Raw genomic sequence first — 17918 nt, 5'->3', positions numbered from 1 at the left:
AAGCAATGAGACCAAGAGAAAATCCGCATCACCATCGATGGGGCGAACATAACGCCAACCACGCAAGCACGTATTCTGGGTGTCATCTTCCAGAACAACGGAAAGGCGGGGGCGTCGATAGGCAAGATCAAGGTTTCAACGGAACAAATTTCGCACATGATCAGAAGAGTAACGAACAGAAAAAGAGGATTCAAGGAGGACGATGCACTTACGCTCGTCCAGGCCTTCGTGACGTCGCGCATCGTTTACGCGGCGCCGTACCTGAAGTTACTCAAGAAAGACCAGGACCAGTTGAACGTTATTATACGCAAGGCAACCAAGATGGCGCTGGGCATACCGACGCATTCCTCGAGCGACAAGCTTCTCGGCATGGCCAAGCACAACAACGTTGAAGAGTTAATAGAAGCTCATCTGTCTAATCAAAGAGTCCGGCTCAGTCAAGCTTCGGCGGGACGTCGCGTTTTTGCCAAGTTGGGCTGGCAAGAGGCAGACCGGAAGGAAACGGGACCGTTACCCAGGTTGTGGGCGCATAAAATCTACAGTAAACCGCTGCCTCGAAACATGAGGTCGGGTCGTAACGACGGTCGCAGAGCGGCTCGTATAGCGGCTTTGACGGAGACATTAGATCAAATAGAAGAAGAAGAACAGGGCGTCACTCTCTTCACAGACGCTTCATTACCCAAGTTTTCATCGAAAGCCACGCTGGCAGTTACGACGCGGGATATGCTCGTAACCTGCGCCTCTATTGAGACGTCTTTTCCAGAGGTGGCAGAAGAGGCCGCGATAGCGCTAGCACTCGCGCAGCCCAAAGTGGGACGAATTGTCACTGACTCGCAAAAGGCGTATAACACTTACAGAAAGGGGTGGGTGTTCCTTGCGCCACTAGGAATTCTCAAAAGTAAACGCGACGTTCCTGAAAGCAAAGTTGAGTTGATATGGACACCGGCTCACTCTGGGCTGGAGGGCAACGAACTTGCCCACCAGTTAGCCCGAGAGATGGAATACCGGGCAGAGGAAGATGAGCCACAGTCCATTATTAGTTATAAGGACATTACGAAGTATTACAAGACGGAGAGGCGACGTTACCCCGATCCTCACAAATCGCTTACCAGAGAACAGCAAGCGATCTACAGGCAGATACAGGCAGGATCCTTCCCGCACCCTTACCTTCAAAACAAGATGTACCCGGAAAGGTACGAGAAGGAATGTGATTTCTGCAAGACGCAGTTAGGCACGCTCCAACATGTCATTGGAGTATGAAACTTCGACAAGGAAATCCCCCCACCTCTTACCTGCCCCACTACCCCACCCCATCCCTCACCCTCCCTTACCGAGCGATGGGAGACCTTGCTAACCAGCCCCGCCGTGGAAGACCAGCTCGTCCTGATCTCCAGGGGCCAGGCGGCTAGGGAAGCATATGGGTCCCGTGAAGAGGGAACCACTCCCATCGACGGCGTCTAAGCAGACGTCGAGCTCGACTCAATAAAGTTGTTTCTCTCTCTCTCTCGGCTGCTGACCCGAGAGACGCGGGTTCGATCCCGGCCGCGGCGGTCGAATTTCGATGGAGGCGAAATTCTAGAGACCCGTGTACTGTGCGATGTCAGTGCACGTTAAAGAACCCCAGGTGGTCGAAATTTCCGGAGCCCTTCACTACGGCGTCCCTCATAGCCTGAGTCGCTTTGGGACGTTAAACTCCCATAAATCTAAAAGCTGCAACAGTGTTAGTACAGCAACGTCTTCGCTACTGACTTATTACGAGATGAAACACAATACACAGGAATAAGGTCACACTTTATTTATTTCTGTAGTTAACGCCAAATGCGCACTGCCGCTGAAATGCGCTGAGGTAATGTACGTTTCTGGCATAGTGGAGACGTATTAGCAGAGACGTATATCTACTTACCGCACACCGGCTCCGCACGCGTAGTGACCCCAGGTGGACCCACCCATGTCACTGCGTGTAAGCCGGTATACGTGTCCGCTAATGCGCCTCCTGTATGCTAAAAGCGTGTAATGAACTTGCATAATCTAGTACATTGGTTTATCATCGAAGTTTGCAGCAGCGTGTGGAAGACAGTTCATATTTACGCGTTAGGGCTACAGAGGCAAGCACTGAAAAAAAAAACGCTGAAGACAGGATGTATGACACACTTTCTTTCACCATTTAACTGTGGCCAGGAGGCTAACCAACAAGACTACTTACTCCCTTGTTAACGCACACATTTGCGGGTCCCTTGGAAGTAAATTCAATCGTGCCCCGAAATAAAACAGCACCTGTATCTTTGTTTTTTCCCCAATAGATATTCCCCACACACCGTTGCCAGCGATCGAATACGCTTTTGCGATCGTGGTGCAGTCAGCAAATAGCGACAACAAAGGTGACAGCCACGCAGCGAAACCTGAAGGTAAGAGTCATCGGCACTGTGTTCTTGAGACTGCGAGGACGTTGAAGACAGTGTTCAAGGAGATTCGCACAACACATAGGCACAGGCACAGGTGAAAATCATTTAGATGTATGACACATGGGCTTCTCTCTCTCACTTCATCCTACACCACATATATGTATACCTTTGCCGCTGTCGACGCAACGTCATCCAACTAGTTCGTAAAAGTCTTGTTGTTCACGACGAATGCGCCTGTTGTACGTAACGAAACAACACATGATCTTCTTTGATTGCAAATGCAGTACACCTAAAAAGAAGACGAAAAGTCACGCGGCCATGTTGTTCCTGTTCACATTTCTTCAGAAGGCACGTAGTTTGGACACAAGAGGGCACTCATAACGCCGGTAGGCGCCAAAAACACTAATGAAGCTTGTCGGCGAAAACAGTTCGTGCAGCAGTCCCTGACTTGGCGTCGCTTCCAGCCACAATATTTCAGCTTTCAAAATGGTATCCCTATCCCGTCGGGCTTCGGGTTATAGTCTCAGAGTCCCAAAACAGAACAGAGGTCGTGCCTTAGGGGTAAGCCGAACCGGGCAGGTAAAGCGGGTTCCTGACATGGTGAGATGGTCCGCCGTTCCTGGTTGGTTGGACGATGGTGACAGCCCTGCCGCCACGAACGTAGCAGCACTCGGGTATCGCCGCACCGCTCTCCTTGTGGTGCTGGAACGTGGTGAAGGCGGATGCTGAGGAGTCCGAGTAGCTGAGCGGCTTGTGGCCGTAGCCTCCGCGCTTGTGCAGCGCCCGGAGGTACGGAGCAAAGATTCCCACGAGGATGAGGAACCCCGTGGCGATCAGGGCGAAGCTGAGTGCTGCGATCTGATGCTCGCCGGGTCCCAGGAGCAGGAACGCCGTGTGGCCCGCGGCGAGGATGGGCACGGCCAGGAGGCTGGTGCAGAGCAGGCTGCGGGCGTCGCGCCGGTGGTAGGAGCAGTTGCGCGTGCGGAATGCCATGAGCACCGCCAGGGCCAGGACCACGCACGGGTAGGCCTGGTGCAAGAGGAACCGCGACTGGTTGAGCCGGCACCAGCGAGGCGGCGACAGCATCCAGGCCTGAGCCTCCAGCGCCATCTGGACGGCCACGAGGAAGCAGATGGTGAGCAGCTGGTTGAGGCCGCTGGCGCGGCCGCCCAGTCCGGCGCTCTGCATGGCGTTGAGGTGCATGCCCTTGAGGAGCAGAGCTCCGAACGCGAAGGCGTAGCTGGTGTGGTGCAAGAGCTGCTGCGCGGCGCACAGCTTTGGCCGCGGCCGGAAGGTGAACAGCAGGGCCGACAGGAAGAGGCTGACCACCGAGAGAAGCAGCAAGAGTGACGTCAGCTGGTGGCCCTTGCGCACGACTCCCTCGCACAGCTTCATGAGGAGGAACACCGCGACGTAGGCGCTGAGCAGGATGCCGATGCCGGACATGATCACGACAGCCAGGGTCCAAGGCTTGGCCATCCACACAGTGTGCAGCTTCGGCTTTGCCAGTCGAACGGCGCCGGGTGCGGTGGACGCTTTCTCACCCGGTGTTCCGTAATCTTCGTCGGAAGCTGTCTGTGAAAGCGGTGGCGAGCTTGTCGTGTCACCCAGGTGTTGTGGTTGGCCTTCGTTGTGAATTTCAAGGTTGCTCGAGCGGAGGTTTGACGAGCGCTGCCTGGTTGATGGCTTGACGCTCGTCTTTCCGGCTTCCAAGGCAGAGCCTCGCAGTACAGGGCTGCGGCTTGGGACCAAGACTTCGTCCACCTCGAGGCCAGTATCATCCGTGTAGCTAGAAATCTTTATTGAAAGAACGAGGAAACGAAGGTGTCAGTTAGTTTGTCAGCACAAGCCTACTATTTTCATTACCATGTGCTGAAGGAAGGGATTGATAAAGCTCGCTACGTAACTCAGTATGAATGTAGCTAAATATATGTGAAGCCGAAATGCTGAACAGGCCACATTTCCACTCTTAGCATACGTCGCACGTATGATGTTGCGTCAGCTATGACAAATATTTAACAAGAACAGTTTGCTCAGTCGGTACGTTTATCTTGCGTAATTAATTGCAATAACGAGAAATAAAAACAAAGAAGTTTCGGTTGAGAGACAACGGAAGAAAACAAACGTTTATCTTGTGATAATGTTAGTGAGCGCTGTTGAGCCTTGTGCGAGTTAAAAAAAATCAGCTACATTTCATTAGCATAAACATGTCATATTGAGCATGGGCTCTCCATTGCAATCCACTCCTTCACATCGCGTCCCACCCGGTGGGCACGGTTCCTTTTTACGTGCCCTGTTTTTCGTTTCCGCTTTGCTGTTCAGAGTCGAGAATGCAGAACTATCAACTAATTCATTTTTTCACCCTGCTTAACGAGTACTCTTCATGCCTTGACACGTGCACAAGGCTATAGTCTGCTCCCGTGCGCAAAGGAGGCTGCAGAAGTTGGGCAGTAGGGATGTTGGGACATTAGACACTTATTTCTGCAATACTTTTCGGGGACTCTGAACAGGATATGCTTTACGCCGGGATACTCTGCTGACCTGCAGCACTTCCCCGCTGGTGGAGACGGCCTTGACGGCGTACTTGAGCGTGGCCACGTGCTTGTCGTGCGAGAACCTGAGCGGCGTGTCGCTGAGGGAGGCCACCCCGGAGCCGGCCATGTTGAAGTTGAGCGAGTCGAGCGCCTCGAGCACGGACGCGCTCAGCCCCTGGCGGCCGCCGAACAGGCAGTCGGTGCCGCGGCCGCACTGGACGCGCTGCACGGCCCGCAGCGCGGCGCCCATGGCCCACACTGCGCGGATGACGGCCACCGCGTCCGCGCTGTCGCTCATCTCGTCGTCCCAGCGCTGCACCACGTCGTTCCTGCAGGGGCGACAGAGAATCACAATATGCGGAGGGTGAGGCCACTGCGCGATGGTCGGCAAGACGTCGGCAACAGCAGCCAAAATGCCCCATATACCTTCGAACTGACCTACCATCAACACAGCTGCTTGCGCGTGAGGACCGTTCGTTATTGTTCACAGTCCTGGCCGTCTCATCGTTGGCTATCGTGGCCACTCATAAACCGTTCCTACGTGCATAGTCACCGCTAGGAAGGTGAAACATCAGGAGTGGGATCACGCCTGTCCCGTTGCGCCTTCATAGTCCCTGTCTCTTTTGCGCCGTATTCGGAAAAAAATTTAGCGATTACCATGTCTGTGGGCCCCTCCCCGCGAGGAAAACAAACGCACTGTAACAATTTTTGGCGGGCTAGCTCATTCATGGATGTTAACAGCACATGTGTGTGGGTGAATTAACGGCTATTGCGGGTACCCACACCGTCTGTAGCGCTGATTATGAACGGCAGGGAACTTGGAAGTTTAGGTGACACCGGAATATGAGATGGCAATCGATGACGGGGGTAACACCGGCTTTGCACGCTGGATGAAGACTACAGAGGAGAAGGCCTACTTTTCTGGAGGTGCATTGTGGTAAAGCACTGTGCATTTGCCTCTCAGCCCCAGCCTTGTTTCGTTGCTCAAATGTAGACTGCAAGGGAAGCTGTAGTGAAGAGCAGGACGATGAGTTTTGACACCACAATATCGAGCTCAAATGTGCTAGTTCTGCCCATGCTAGCCCTAACCTAGTTTAACCTAACCTAACCTTTAACCTTTAGCTTGACGTGACCTAATGTCTATCGTACAATTATTAGCTCTGTGCGGATGAAGAAAGCCACTTGTACAGCTAAATTCTCGCGGAAGATGTCAATCCTCGAAGTCTTATGCGGTGTATGGCAGAAGGAACAAGCGTCGCCTTGGAACGGGAGAGACTTCTGCGTCGGAGCTTTTGGCGTGCGCAGATTTTAACAGCACATGTGTGTGGGTGAATTAACGGCTATAGCGAATACCCATACCATCTGTAGAATCAGCAGTGCTGATTATGAACGGCAGAGAACTTGGAAGTTTCGGTGACACCGGAATATGAGATGGCAATCTATGACGGTGGTAACATCGGCTGCGCGAATTAATTGGTTTGTAGCAACGGCTAATCGATTGCTCGACAGATAAGGCGCATTGAAATTTGATTTTTATTGAACATATTTCTTCTAGAGCACTGTCTCTTTCCCATAGCGCAACACGCCAAACAAGCAGTCATATGCGTGCGCGGCTTGGTCTGTCTTTACGTGCGTCATCTTCTCTTTCTAGTTTTTCCTGTCAATGAGCGTCAGGTGTAGTTAACTGCTGAATGTAAAAAGTCTGTCCTACAAACTTCAGCCTTGTTGGACCCTTCGGAATCTGACCACGTGGACTACTGTAGTTCGTGTAGAAGCGCTTATGAGCAGCTCTTACGCAAAGCACCAGCGGCAAACTGAAGTGACGACCCTTCGTCACTTCAGCGTCCAACCACGTGATCACCGATAAGCTGGCAGGTCGCATTAAATGAGCAGAGGGCGCACTTGTGCCCACGTGTCTTGTATTCAGGCGGCTAAGCAGCTACGTATACCACCTGCGTGTCAGGTGTGTGGTATACCTGGAGTAGGTCTTGCGCAGCTCCTGCAGCAGGGGCGCCGAGCCGTCCCTGTCGATGAGGTCGCGCAGGTAGTCCCCGTACTCGGCCGGCCTCTGGCCGTCGTCGGGGGCCGCGAACAGCACGTGGCGCAGCCGGCGCAGCTTGTGCGGCGCCAGGAATCCGGCCAACGACGCCGTCACGTCTCCGGGCGTCACCAGCACCCACGAGAAGGCGGCGTCAGGGTCCGGCTCGTAGCTCACCAGGAACGCCTTTGCCTCCGCCGGCGTCACGAAGAGCGCCGCGGCGCGGCAGCCGCTCTGCACGGCGTTGAGAAGTACGTATCGTATACGAGAAGGAAAATGACTTCCACGTGACGTCATGGGCGCCATCTTTGGGCACTGGGCCCATATAACTTCCACAGTGTACGCACGAACCTGTTGGCGATAAGCGCATTAACAGAACGCCCAAGTTTCCCCTACGCTCTGTGGTCCCATAGACGGCCGCTGCAAATGACGTCAGGGAAACTATGTAAAAAAAATGCTGGAGTTGACAACAATAATTCATGGCCTTCTTTGTGCTGTACTACTTTGCTAACCAATCACAGGAGTAAAAAGAATCAACATATTGTAAGACTGTCCTTCGGCTCCGGAATCTCAGAGGCTGGCGCTTAACGAAGAAGACGACGAGAAGCGCCGAACGCTCGTCCCTCGTGCGTGCTCTGGACTGACCTCTGGCTCTGGTCTGTGCCTGGACTGTACCGCTGGTTGTTCGCGACGCAGTGCTTTGCCAGACGTTCCTTATTAAAATGTTAATGTTTCACTCTACTGAACAAGCCGGAGGCGTCAAAATTGTTGCGCTTATCATTCGTCTGTGATTAGTTCGTCGTCTAGGCACCAAAAACAGCTTTAAGAACAGACTATTCCCTTATAACAGAGGAGCAATGCACGGCGGTCAAGAATGGGGGCGGGGCTTCACTGCTGACTTAGGTTAAATGTGACCATAGAAAAGATGCACCACATGACTATGTAGTTTGATCAAGTCCACTTGTCTGTATTTAATGTTTTATATCTTCGTAGAATACTTACTTATTTCACGCATAACTTATTTCCACTGCAGTACTACTGTGCGGTTTTACATTACTCGGGTGAATGCTGTTAGGCCAGGAAGCGTTTTACGTCCGTAACTGCGTTTATTCACTAATATTTAAGATTTATTTCGTGCTGCTTCATCTTTTCCTTACGATTACCAAGCATCTTCCTTCATTTCTAGTCTCAAGTTCATGGCGCATAAGCGGTTTTATTTCACATAGTTTCTTCCATTTTGTTATTTTGCAAAGTATGACTCATATACAGCGCAGCATCCTCTTCTGCCTCTGAGGTGACATTTCTGTGACCCTCTGTATCCTTCTGCACATACTTCAGATTTGAAAACAGTTCATCAGAAGTAACCTCGCGCTGTGTCACATCAACGTGATCACGTTAGAATTATAGCCTACAGAAAAACAAGGACAATCGGCATTGAGAGCTTCTGACCAGCGAAACAGTACGATTTATAACTCGTCATGACGTTTTTATTCTGTCTTTTCTATTAAGAAACCACGCAGACTCAGGGTCAGTGTTTCCCGCGACTGTTAATGAAATGCTGTATGCGGGCCTTCCCGCAAACCGACCGCGCGTATTCGTACGCACACTGTTGCCTTGCCCAGAAACCGGTTTTCCACATTCGTGCTCTGCGACTGAGATCGGTAATTTATATCGTTCATTTAATTTTGTTTTCTTCTTATAGCGGCGAGTATTGGTCGTTAGTCACTCCTTTCCCGGCGCATTTCCAGAATACGGGGATTTGTATGGCGCGTTGCCAGCGCCGTTTCGTTCATGTTGAGGGCCTCTGTGCGCGAGGTGACGTCATCACAATAACAGTATCCGTGTCATTGCCTCATAAGGTTGCTTCAGAGCCAGCGCCATGCTATCGTGACGCTGAGTAATTTATGTCAGGATTCTATCCGCAGTGGCACAGGTAGAACCATGTACGGTGAGCAAGGACCTCATTCGCCTTGCAGCAGCGTCTCTACATCGCCATGTAATTTCTAGATCGTCGTATTCTAGACTTTTGAGTGTTGAGAGCTTATTAAAGGGTTACTAAAATACGCTCTAGTTTACCAAGCTTAGAAAGCAAAGTCCGTGTCAAAATCCACATGCCAATAGGACTTGACAAGATTTCTGGCCCTTCAGCAGTTTTAGCAACGGTATACAGTTGAATGAAGGCCAGCGCAAAGTTGATGATGATGATTTTGGGGAATTTTTATGGCGAAAGAGCATCTGTGGCTAAAACAGCGCAATGGCACACGGTTTTTTCGTCTACTCAAGGTGGGGTCAAATACCCATTTCCCAAGCATATCACCCCAAAGAATCCGAGCACCAGGCCAGGGGAAAGCTTGTACCCACTATATCACCGGTGGGCACCCGGCGGCACTGTGAATCGAACCCTGCACCTCCCGCATGCGATGCGGATGGAAAGCGCGAGGCTATACAGGACGTGAAGAACAAGATCTAGACGGGGAGGAGTCCCGTCGTGTCTACATCTTTTTTCTCACGTCTTGTCTTCCTTCCTCCGCTGTCTTCGCTTTCCTTCTTTCTGCATGTGCGACCAACTGGCCTAATGCTCTATACCCTCCTGAAGTACACTCGAAACTTAGAAGAAATTTGAAGGCACAATTAGGCGAAGGCAATGCAATGTTAAGCCTAATCATGACAGACAAATAGCGACCTAGCCAAACACCATTAGTCGTGACTACACTACCAATACTCGCCGGACAGAGAGATAGAAAACAGCGCTTCTAGCAGAACAGTGGCGTTCTCCGGCAAAAGCAGGCGCGTCTTGGCTCCTTTACCTCGACGAGCTGTCTCGTTGAGCCCAGGGACTCCTGTACTTGTTGGAAGGAGAAGCCCGCGGGTGGTGCGTCGGCGCTCATGATGTCGATGGCCATGTCCCGGGCCACCTTCTGGAACGCCCGCGACAGCTCCCTCGGCCGGTCCTGCGGCGACGACATGGCGGCCACGTACGACCAGCCCAGGCGGAGAAGTGTGCTCGCAAGAGCCTGCGACACCGAATGGAGAGGTAAAAAAAGGTAAAGAAGCGAGTACTCCGTGGATAACTCGTGCCGTAATAAGGGAGTAATCACTCATTACCGGCCGTCCAATCACAACCACGCGGCTACAAAGGATAGCTGTACATCTTTCACGGGTACTTTGTAGTTGAGGAAAAATTCCTCCGGGTCCGTGCAGTTCGGAGCATCTGTGTTCAGTTCTACAGCCTTTGTCAAAAGTAAAGTACCCAAAGCGATCGCTTCTAAGCGTAAAGCGATCGCTCTTTATAAACAGATTTGGGCCAAGCTCTTCTAGTTCCCATGTCTGCCGCAATGTGGCGCAAGACTTTGAATATTTTTTAACGCAATGGCAGACGTTTGTTGAATCTGTTATGAGATTTACATGCTGGCTTTTGATTAAATATCTGAGAAAATGCACCTTACATGAAAGAAACGTTGTACAAATTGTTCTTAGCAACAATTTACATAGAAACGCCCAAAGCAGAACGATTTGGTTTGCTTATTTACGTTAAGAATGTGAATGCCAGATGAATATGACTGTCGACATAGCACGAACTATATCGCCAGATTCACTTAGTATTCTTGCGCGTAATCTATTTGTTTTTAACTGCTACCTTGACTATGGTCTTTTTTTTTCCTTAAGTTGTAAGCAAGTGGAAATAGATGATTTGCACAGGCTTCCGCCATGTGCATTTTTCGAACGGACTAACGGGGCGACTGAAATGACCACAAGCAAAATTAGTGCCCGTATCGTCGGCCTTGTGGGTTCAAGAATCCCGTGTGATCTGGATAACCAGAGAGGTCTAGGTGTCGTGGCAACCATGAACATTTTTCACGTGTGAGAAGCTTTGCGAACCTCCTATCTGCCTGAAAATGTTACGATTAGAAGCCCTGTTTGGAACGTTCATTTGTTTAACCTGCACAGCTTTTATTGAACAGCCACATCTTCGAATAGAGAAATAGAGCATCTACAAGAACCTTAGGGGATTATTAAGACGAATAACATAGTCCAAGACCAAGGTCAGCGTCTATGACGTAAGTGCGGTTGAGCATGCAACAGAAGCTATTTTAAATTATCTCCAACGGCACCTGAAAACGATAGAGAACCTCCTCTCAGAAAAATTACATGCTTTATAAATATATATTATATCAAGAAATTAATCGCACTTTTATCACTGCCTGCACGCACTGTTAAGTGCGGCTTGTGTGCCCGTTCGCCTCGATGTGGCAAATGGCAATTATCTCAAACATCCGGATTGAATTCTGTGATTACTGTGAGCACATTAGCTGTCTGCCTGACTTGCATCCAATTATCTTCATACATACCGATGATAACACAAATTCGAACATGATTTTGTAACGCAAGTGCCCTTAGATTCCCTTGACCTAGTTGTAACAGGGCAACATTCTAAGCACGTCGCAGAGATTTTCCCATGTGCCCTAGCTAGCTCCAACATCTTGGACAAAAATTTGGACAATTAGAAAATTGTACGGTACTGTTATAAGTATGTTCAACGTATAATGGTTCATTCTATTGATGCGTAGCAAAATCTTTCTTTTCATTTTTCCCTCGCTCGCATCGAGCAGAAAACCAATGGGGAACGCTTTTGACGATAGCAAAAGCGTTAATAACAATGAAATTAAAAAATGCAAGGCTGCTCACGGGAGATCTGCGGACATATTAATTTTTATAGTCAAATCTTACAATATATGAAAAAAGTTCGTTCATAAACCCTTTATTGTTCAAAATTGCTTTTGTCCAGAATTGCTGCTTAAGTAAGGCTGAAAAACGCTCTCGAACACCATCCTGGCGATCAAGGTTTTCGCTCACAGACGCGAAAGTTTTTGCCCTAATTTTCCAGGTTGCGTTTTTCTTTACCTTTTTTCTGCTATATTTGCGTGTTTATTTGCACGAAACTGTGAGTTTTGTGCAAAGTTTATTTTCGCGGAAGTTTGGCATTGTGCATTCCTTTACTCTAAAACCATGTTGATTTTTTTCTTATTGCAACTCTTCGTTTAATTATCTTATTATTTCAGTCATATCGCCCCAGAGTACCAACGGGAAGCTTTTAAAACCATTTAACCTTATTATTGCCTGTACTCTGCCATGCGATTAATTTTTTCTTAATTATTTTTTCCACAGTGCAAAAGAAACCTGTTGTTTGTCTAGGGGGTTCATTTCTGCCCTTCGACTTATTCGTTGTCGCCAGTCATTCACAAATTAATCAACGATGCATCATCACCACCATATTTGCGTCAAACCTGCCCATATAAGGGCCATCGTAAAACCTCTGAAACTGATCAGCATTAAACGGGTAGGACGTATTTAGCGGGAAGTCTACAGTACGACTACGACTGCAGGGGTAAGTTTCTGTTAGTGTTTCGCTCTGCTAGATGGCGTCCGCGTCGGCGCGCATGCGCAGCTCACCCTGGCGAGCGAGTTGGCCGACGGCGCCGTGCTGTAGAGGTTGCGGAGCCTGCGGACGCTGTCGGCGCCCACGTCCCTGGCGGCCACGGCCGGTATGGAGAAGGAGTCGAGCGTCTTGGCCGCTGTCTCCACGGCATCCGGCTCGCCCTGAAGGATGGCTCCTGCGCAACGTCGGAAGAAAGGGCGCGTTGAGACGAGTGGAGACACTAGAACAAACCGAAAGGCTATCCGCCTTTTTCACGACGCGACTGCGCATGCGCCCATTCCCTGGCGGCGGTGTCGCGAAACATATTGGAAGGGTCGCTCGCTCCACTTGAGACCGGTCGTGGAAGTGTAAACAAACTGGCTTCCTACGCGGGGTGCGTTGCTGCAGCCGTCGGGCGTTCAGCGCGACGCATTTGGCGATACCTACGAAATGTGTTGCATACGGCAGCAATGCGCAATATGTAAAGGGAAGTAAACTCGGATTTTTTTCGCTTTCCGAGCGCTTCCCGGGACAGCCTTCGACGCGAAGCGTGGATAAAAGCAGTTTGCCGGCTCGACGATCGTGCCGCCCTTGGGCACCGTCAAGCACGTCAAGACTGTGCGGGAATCACTTTGTGACAGGTGCAGTCTATCACGAAGTGTTTTATTCATGGGCAGGAAGGCCTCGAATGTCACCGCGGCACCCAGACTTCATTCCGACGCTTTTTGCTTTTTCAAGCAAGAAGGCCAAATGTGCAAGTGCTGTGAGCCGCTTTCAACGCGCGATGGAGCGGGCAGCGAAAAAGAAGCTACGAGAGCATTCACGCATGGTGCTAAAATTTTGTCATAATCTCCTATGGAAATTTCCTTGTTTATGCCACTACACCCTGGCCAATCCCCCCGTGTGGGTATGTGCCATGTATTAAGTGGCAGAAGAAGAAGAAGGTGCGTTATGCGTGTGTTCGAATCATATCCATGATGAAGAGCTCTGCGTGGTACCACCGGAATGGATTAATGTGCGCCTCTCGCGCTCGTATTTATGGACGTGCATGCTTGTTTAACCTATGCAGTGGTGTGTTGTGGGAAAATACAGTGAAATGCCAGTAGAGCTGCTTTGTTGCGAGTAAGCTTGTGCTTTTATAGCTCGTGTAGCTATTCTGCAGCGCTTGAGCACAACGATTGCTTGTGAAAACTGTTGTCCCCAGTCGTTTTTTGTACTACGGCGTGCACGATGTAGTATCCACCTTTCATGAATGGCAGGCATACACAGCGGAAAACGCCAACCTCACTGATCGGGAATATTTCATTGAATGTTATGTTCCGAATGTAGCCTTCATCTCTGAAGCGGCGGCCCTTGCTAGCTGGTGTTCGCATCGCATGCCGGATGATCGGAGATACTGAAGAATTTGCTCTTCGGTGGGCCCTACAGCCTGCCTCGGACTTCGCACTAAGCCATCAGTCAACCCTAGAAATCCTCCAGGTACCAGGTGCTGCCCAGGACACGCCATCGTTGACAGATTCCAACAAAACGTGCCCCGCAGCAGCACTCAGTCCGGCCGGGTTGGGCGCGGAGTACCCTACCAGTGAGCTTCCAGCGTTGTACGCGAGGTGGCAGCACAGGAAAATGAAAACGGCGGATTTATAAGGGAAGCGGGGATATAAAAAGATAAGACAGGACGGGCGCGGCACAGTCTAGCTTTTGTTCTCTCGCTGTTGGTTAGAATAATTGCTGGTGCTAAGCTTCCATGGCATCAAAGCCAACTAATCCGGCAGAAAGTCTCCGGCAACTAAACAAAACAAAACAAAAACATACCTCACGAGGCTGAAGTGCAGGGGTTAAAGGTATTCACAGGACATGTCCTATGCAAGAAAGCTGAGCCCGGTACTGGTAGCCAACGAAGAACGTGGAAGGTGGTGGCGAACGACGTATACGTGTGACAAGCTTTCTCTGAATTTCAGATCTTCATTTCAGTTATTATCACGTTTCTTTTGTATGCACGTGTTGAAAGATGTTGGCGTCCGAAGTTAAAGCCGGCTACTGCTCCTCCTGACGTTTTGTTCAGTGCAGTGCACAAAGAACTGCCCAAAACAACGAAGAAAGAATGCGCAAGAAAAGAAAATCAATAAAAATGAATACGAACTGTCCGTGCCGCGAAAGGCTTGCACACAATGTACATTGGATGCACGATAAATTCCAAACACAGTTGCGAAAACTCTAGTAGTGTCTACATTTTCCCAACAAAAACATCACCTTGGTCTAATCTATAAAGGAGGCGTGGGGAATCAGTTCAGGTCACGAATTTAGATAAGACAGGTCGCCCCGATGACTGTAGTATATCGCAGGGCTGAGTAGCCCACGCTGCTCCGTTTATCCGTCGATCTCTCTGGGCGGGTCCAGTCATGCCTATGCTTGGGACTTTGGGCGAACAGGTACGGACTGCTGATAGCGGCTGCGCGTGCCGAGTACGAGGCAGCGCAGTTACACGTCTGGAGGTGGGCTGCTGCTCGCAGCACAGCGTGCGCACTGTGGCTAATGAGTACTAATGAGGTGCATGCATGAGCGCCTTTGTTTGTGGCTCCGTAGACGGTCAACAGCATGACCAGGTTGAATGCGGACAGAATTGATGGCGTCTCGAAGCACTGAAAAACGTGATGCGACATAAAGTGAAGAAATGATATTAATTGAGATGAAATGAAATGGCTTGATGGAGCAGCACAGAAGGCCGGAGCAAAGTGTTTGTCGTCTACTCTCCGATGCAAGGCACAGCAGCTGTAGAGTAAAGGATACCTTAATTAAGTGCCAAAGCTGCGAAACAATACTAAGCAGCGAGTCAGTGGCTTGCCGTCGTAATAATAAACATTTTATGATGACTTAAGCGGCTTTCATCAGGGCGAAGTTAATGCGGCGTCAAGAGGCGCTGAATTGTAGGCTGAGATAACTGTTATTTAGTGAAAGTTAAAGAGAGGAAAATTAGGCTTGAATTCCAGAACCCTAGTCCAAGCCCTGTGTGAAAGCAAGACATGGGGAAAATACCGTACTGTATACCACGCCTAATCGAACTATAACTTGGGGCCCGGTTCACAAACCCGCTCTCACGTGAGCAATATCCTTGACTGACCGGCGCCCGCGTACTAGCTAATCAGAACATCCAATCATGAGATGGTACCCAAAGTGCTAGCCGGTCACAAACCCACGTTACGTTATAGTGCTCGAGTGAAACGCGGAGCACTTAATGCGACAGCTAACAAGAAAACAACGAAATCGAAGGACATTTGACAAAGCTGCTTAGTGTGGAAGCCCAGGACCTGGAAATGACGGGACGAGCGCTGACAACTGAAGGTTTTATTCCAGAAGCATACTCGACGAAACCAAAGTAATATGCTTCTTGCGATATACTTTTTCGACCTTGTAATCGCGAGTCTTTCCGCGTATATGTTCAGGTGTGTGGCTGGGCATGTGCAATGGTTTCGTCGAGTGTGTTTTTGGAATGAAATCTTCAGTTTTCAGCCAGCAATCGCTTGTTCTCCTGCCCTCGTCCTTTGTGTTTCCGCACTATAAGCGCCTCTGTCAGTTGCATTACCAGCCAACCAAAATTCCACTTCGCCGCTCAAAGGAAATGTCCTTACCTTTACCGTTTTTGTTTTCTTGTTGGCTGTCATATTCATCGCTATGTACCAACTAGCGCAGCAAGACACCCTTCTGAAACATGAAGCCTACGACGCACTCGAACGAAGCTGATGCCGTGCATGCAGTGTGTCTCGGCGCTCCAAAAACATATAGGCTACGAGTGACCGCCGCACTTTTCCAATAGCTGTCGAATATGCAGGCAAGAATGTCTTCAAACGAGAGCACTAACACCTTACACCCACTACACTCGCTACACCACCACCTGCACTCCGCCTCTCGGAAGAAGCTCGTCTCGCACGAGCAAAAAATAGTTCACCCGTCAGAACAAGCGCCGCATACTAAACATTCGTTGCAAGAGGGAAGTCAGACGGGCGCAGTAAGATGGGGTATAGTGGCAGCGATATACTCGCCGAAGACGGGTGGCACCCGGGTGGAGGGGCAGGCCATGGAGCGCACGTGTCCCGCCTGGTGGATGACTCGCACGCTTTGCCGCAGCGCCACCTCGTCGCGCCCGCATGTGTCGTACAGGTAGACACCTGCGCACAACATGGGAGAGAGAGACCAGAGAGAGCAATGAGCACTTCGCATGCAAGCCTTGTGACTTGGTGGTGCTCGCATTGTATAGGTGACGTCACAAGGTAAATATAATGATTCTATCTCTGGGGTATTCATGTTCGACTTACGCCGACTTAGCTGTTGTCATACCTCGTTATTGCTGGAATTAGCCAGTCGGCGTAGTGGATTATTGTATTAGAAGAAATTCGAATAATGGTGGTGTACGGTACGCTACGGCACGATATGATACGATACGATACCATACGATACGATACGGTATGGTAAGGTGCAGTACGGTGCGGTACGATACGGTATGATAAAATATGGTATGGTATCCGAATTTAGGATTTCAGATCCCATATGTGCACATGGGCTACGAGAGATGCGCCATAGTGGAGGAGGACTCCAGATTAATTTCGACCACATGGTTTTTTTTTTTTAACGTACACTGACATCACACAATGCAGGGCCTTGTTGCGTTTCGCCTCCATCGAAACGCAGCTGTCCCGGCGAGGTTCGATCTCCAGTCCTCGAACTGAGCAGCCGGACGGCATAACCACTAAGTCACCACGACGGGTAGGATAGAATGAATAGAAATGTTGCATTATAGAAGCCCAGAGCTTGAGAAGGAGACAGCGAGAACAGAGACAGTGCGACTCCGGCAGTGTCTCACTTGCCGGCCATGTCATCGCGGTAGATTTTCTTAGTAGTGTCGAACCAGACTCAGACCGCATGTTTATTTGAATCGAATGCTGGTTTTACGTGTCTCGCATCGCATCGAGAACGAACCCAGTGAATGGAAAGCCTGTCTACATCGCTTACTTAGAAGTTGAAAGCGAACCCACAAATCCGTATACTAGAATTAGGGGTCGTGATATGACGGCTTACAGAGCTTAGACATAGCGCAAATCCCTTGTAAGTGGCTGTGGTGAGAGCCTCCATGTATCCAGCTGGCTGAAGGACACACAATCTCCCCTCCTTTATCACAGTCGTAACATAGCCTTACAGGGCAATATTAGCATATTCTACCTGCTGCATAAGTACCGCCAGCTACTACGTCGTTAGCACGCTAATTTTGTTTTGCAAGCTCGAGTGGCAAGCGGAAACCAGGAGCGGAAGTTCCTCTACATCACCGAAGGGTTTCTTTGATTCTATCGTTTCCTGCATTCGTTTTCGTCGAAAGCTATGTTTGCTCAGTGTAGACCTATTTGTCCAGACAGCAGTATCGTCACTTACACGCGGAAAAGTGTGTGAACTGCTATATGCTCTGCGCATGTCGAAGGGCTGGAATTCTCCGCGTAGAACAACGCGCAGCTCGGCCTTCCGCTGCAGCGACAGGCAGATGG

The 17918-nt window shown here is 49.9% G+C and overlaps 1 protein-coding gene across 1 annotated transcript in view; it reads right to left on the bottom strand.

Moving 5' to 3' along the window:
- Positions 1-1780: 1780 nt before the first annotated feature.
- LOC144098611 (metabotropic glutamate receptor 3-like) overlaps positions 1781-17918 on the bottom strand; it is a 54759-nt gene continuing 38621 nt past the window's right edge. The window contains exons 4-9 of the mRNA XM_077631391.1: positions 16428-16553; positions 12426-12586; positions 9782-9988; positions 6913-7208; positions 4944-5265; positions 1781-4199 (exon numbers count right to left, since the gene is read on the bottom strand). Of these exons, the coding sequence (XP_077487517.1) occupies positions 2958-4199; positions 4944-5265; positions 6913-7208; positions 9782-9988; positions 12426-12586; positions 16428-16553 (2354 nt within the window). The 3' untranslated portion in view covers positions 1781-2957. The remainder of the gene's footprint in view (positions 4200-4943; positions 5266-6912; positions 7209-9781; positions 9989-12425; positions 12587-16427; positions 16554-17918) is intronic.

The sequence above is a fragment of the Amblyomma americanum genome, chromosome 7, assembly GCF_052857255.1.
Source record: "Amblyomma americanum isolate KBUSLIRL-KWMA chromosome 7, ASM5285725v1, whole genome shotgun sequence".
NCBI lineage: Eukaryota > Metazoa > Arthropoda > Arachnida > Ixodida > Ixodidae > Amblyomma > Amblyomma americanum.
The sequence above is the reverse complement of the archived record's forward strand: the minus strand, read 5'-3'. Positions and strand labels throughout refer to the sequence as shown.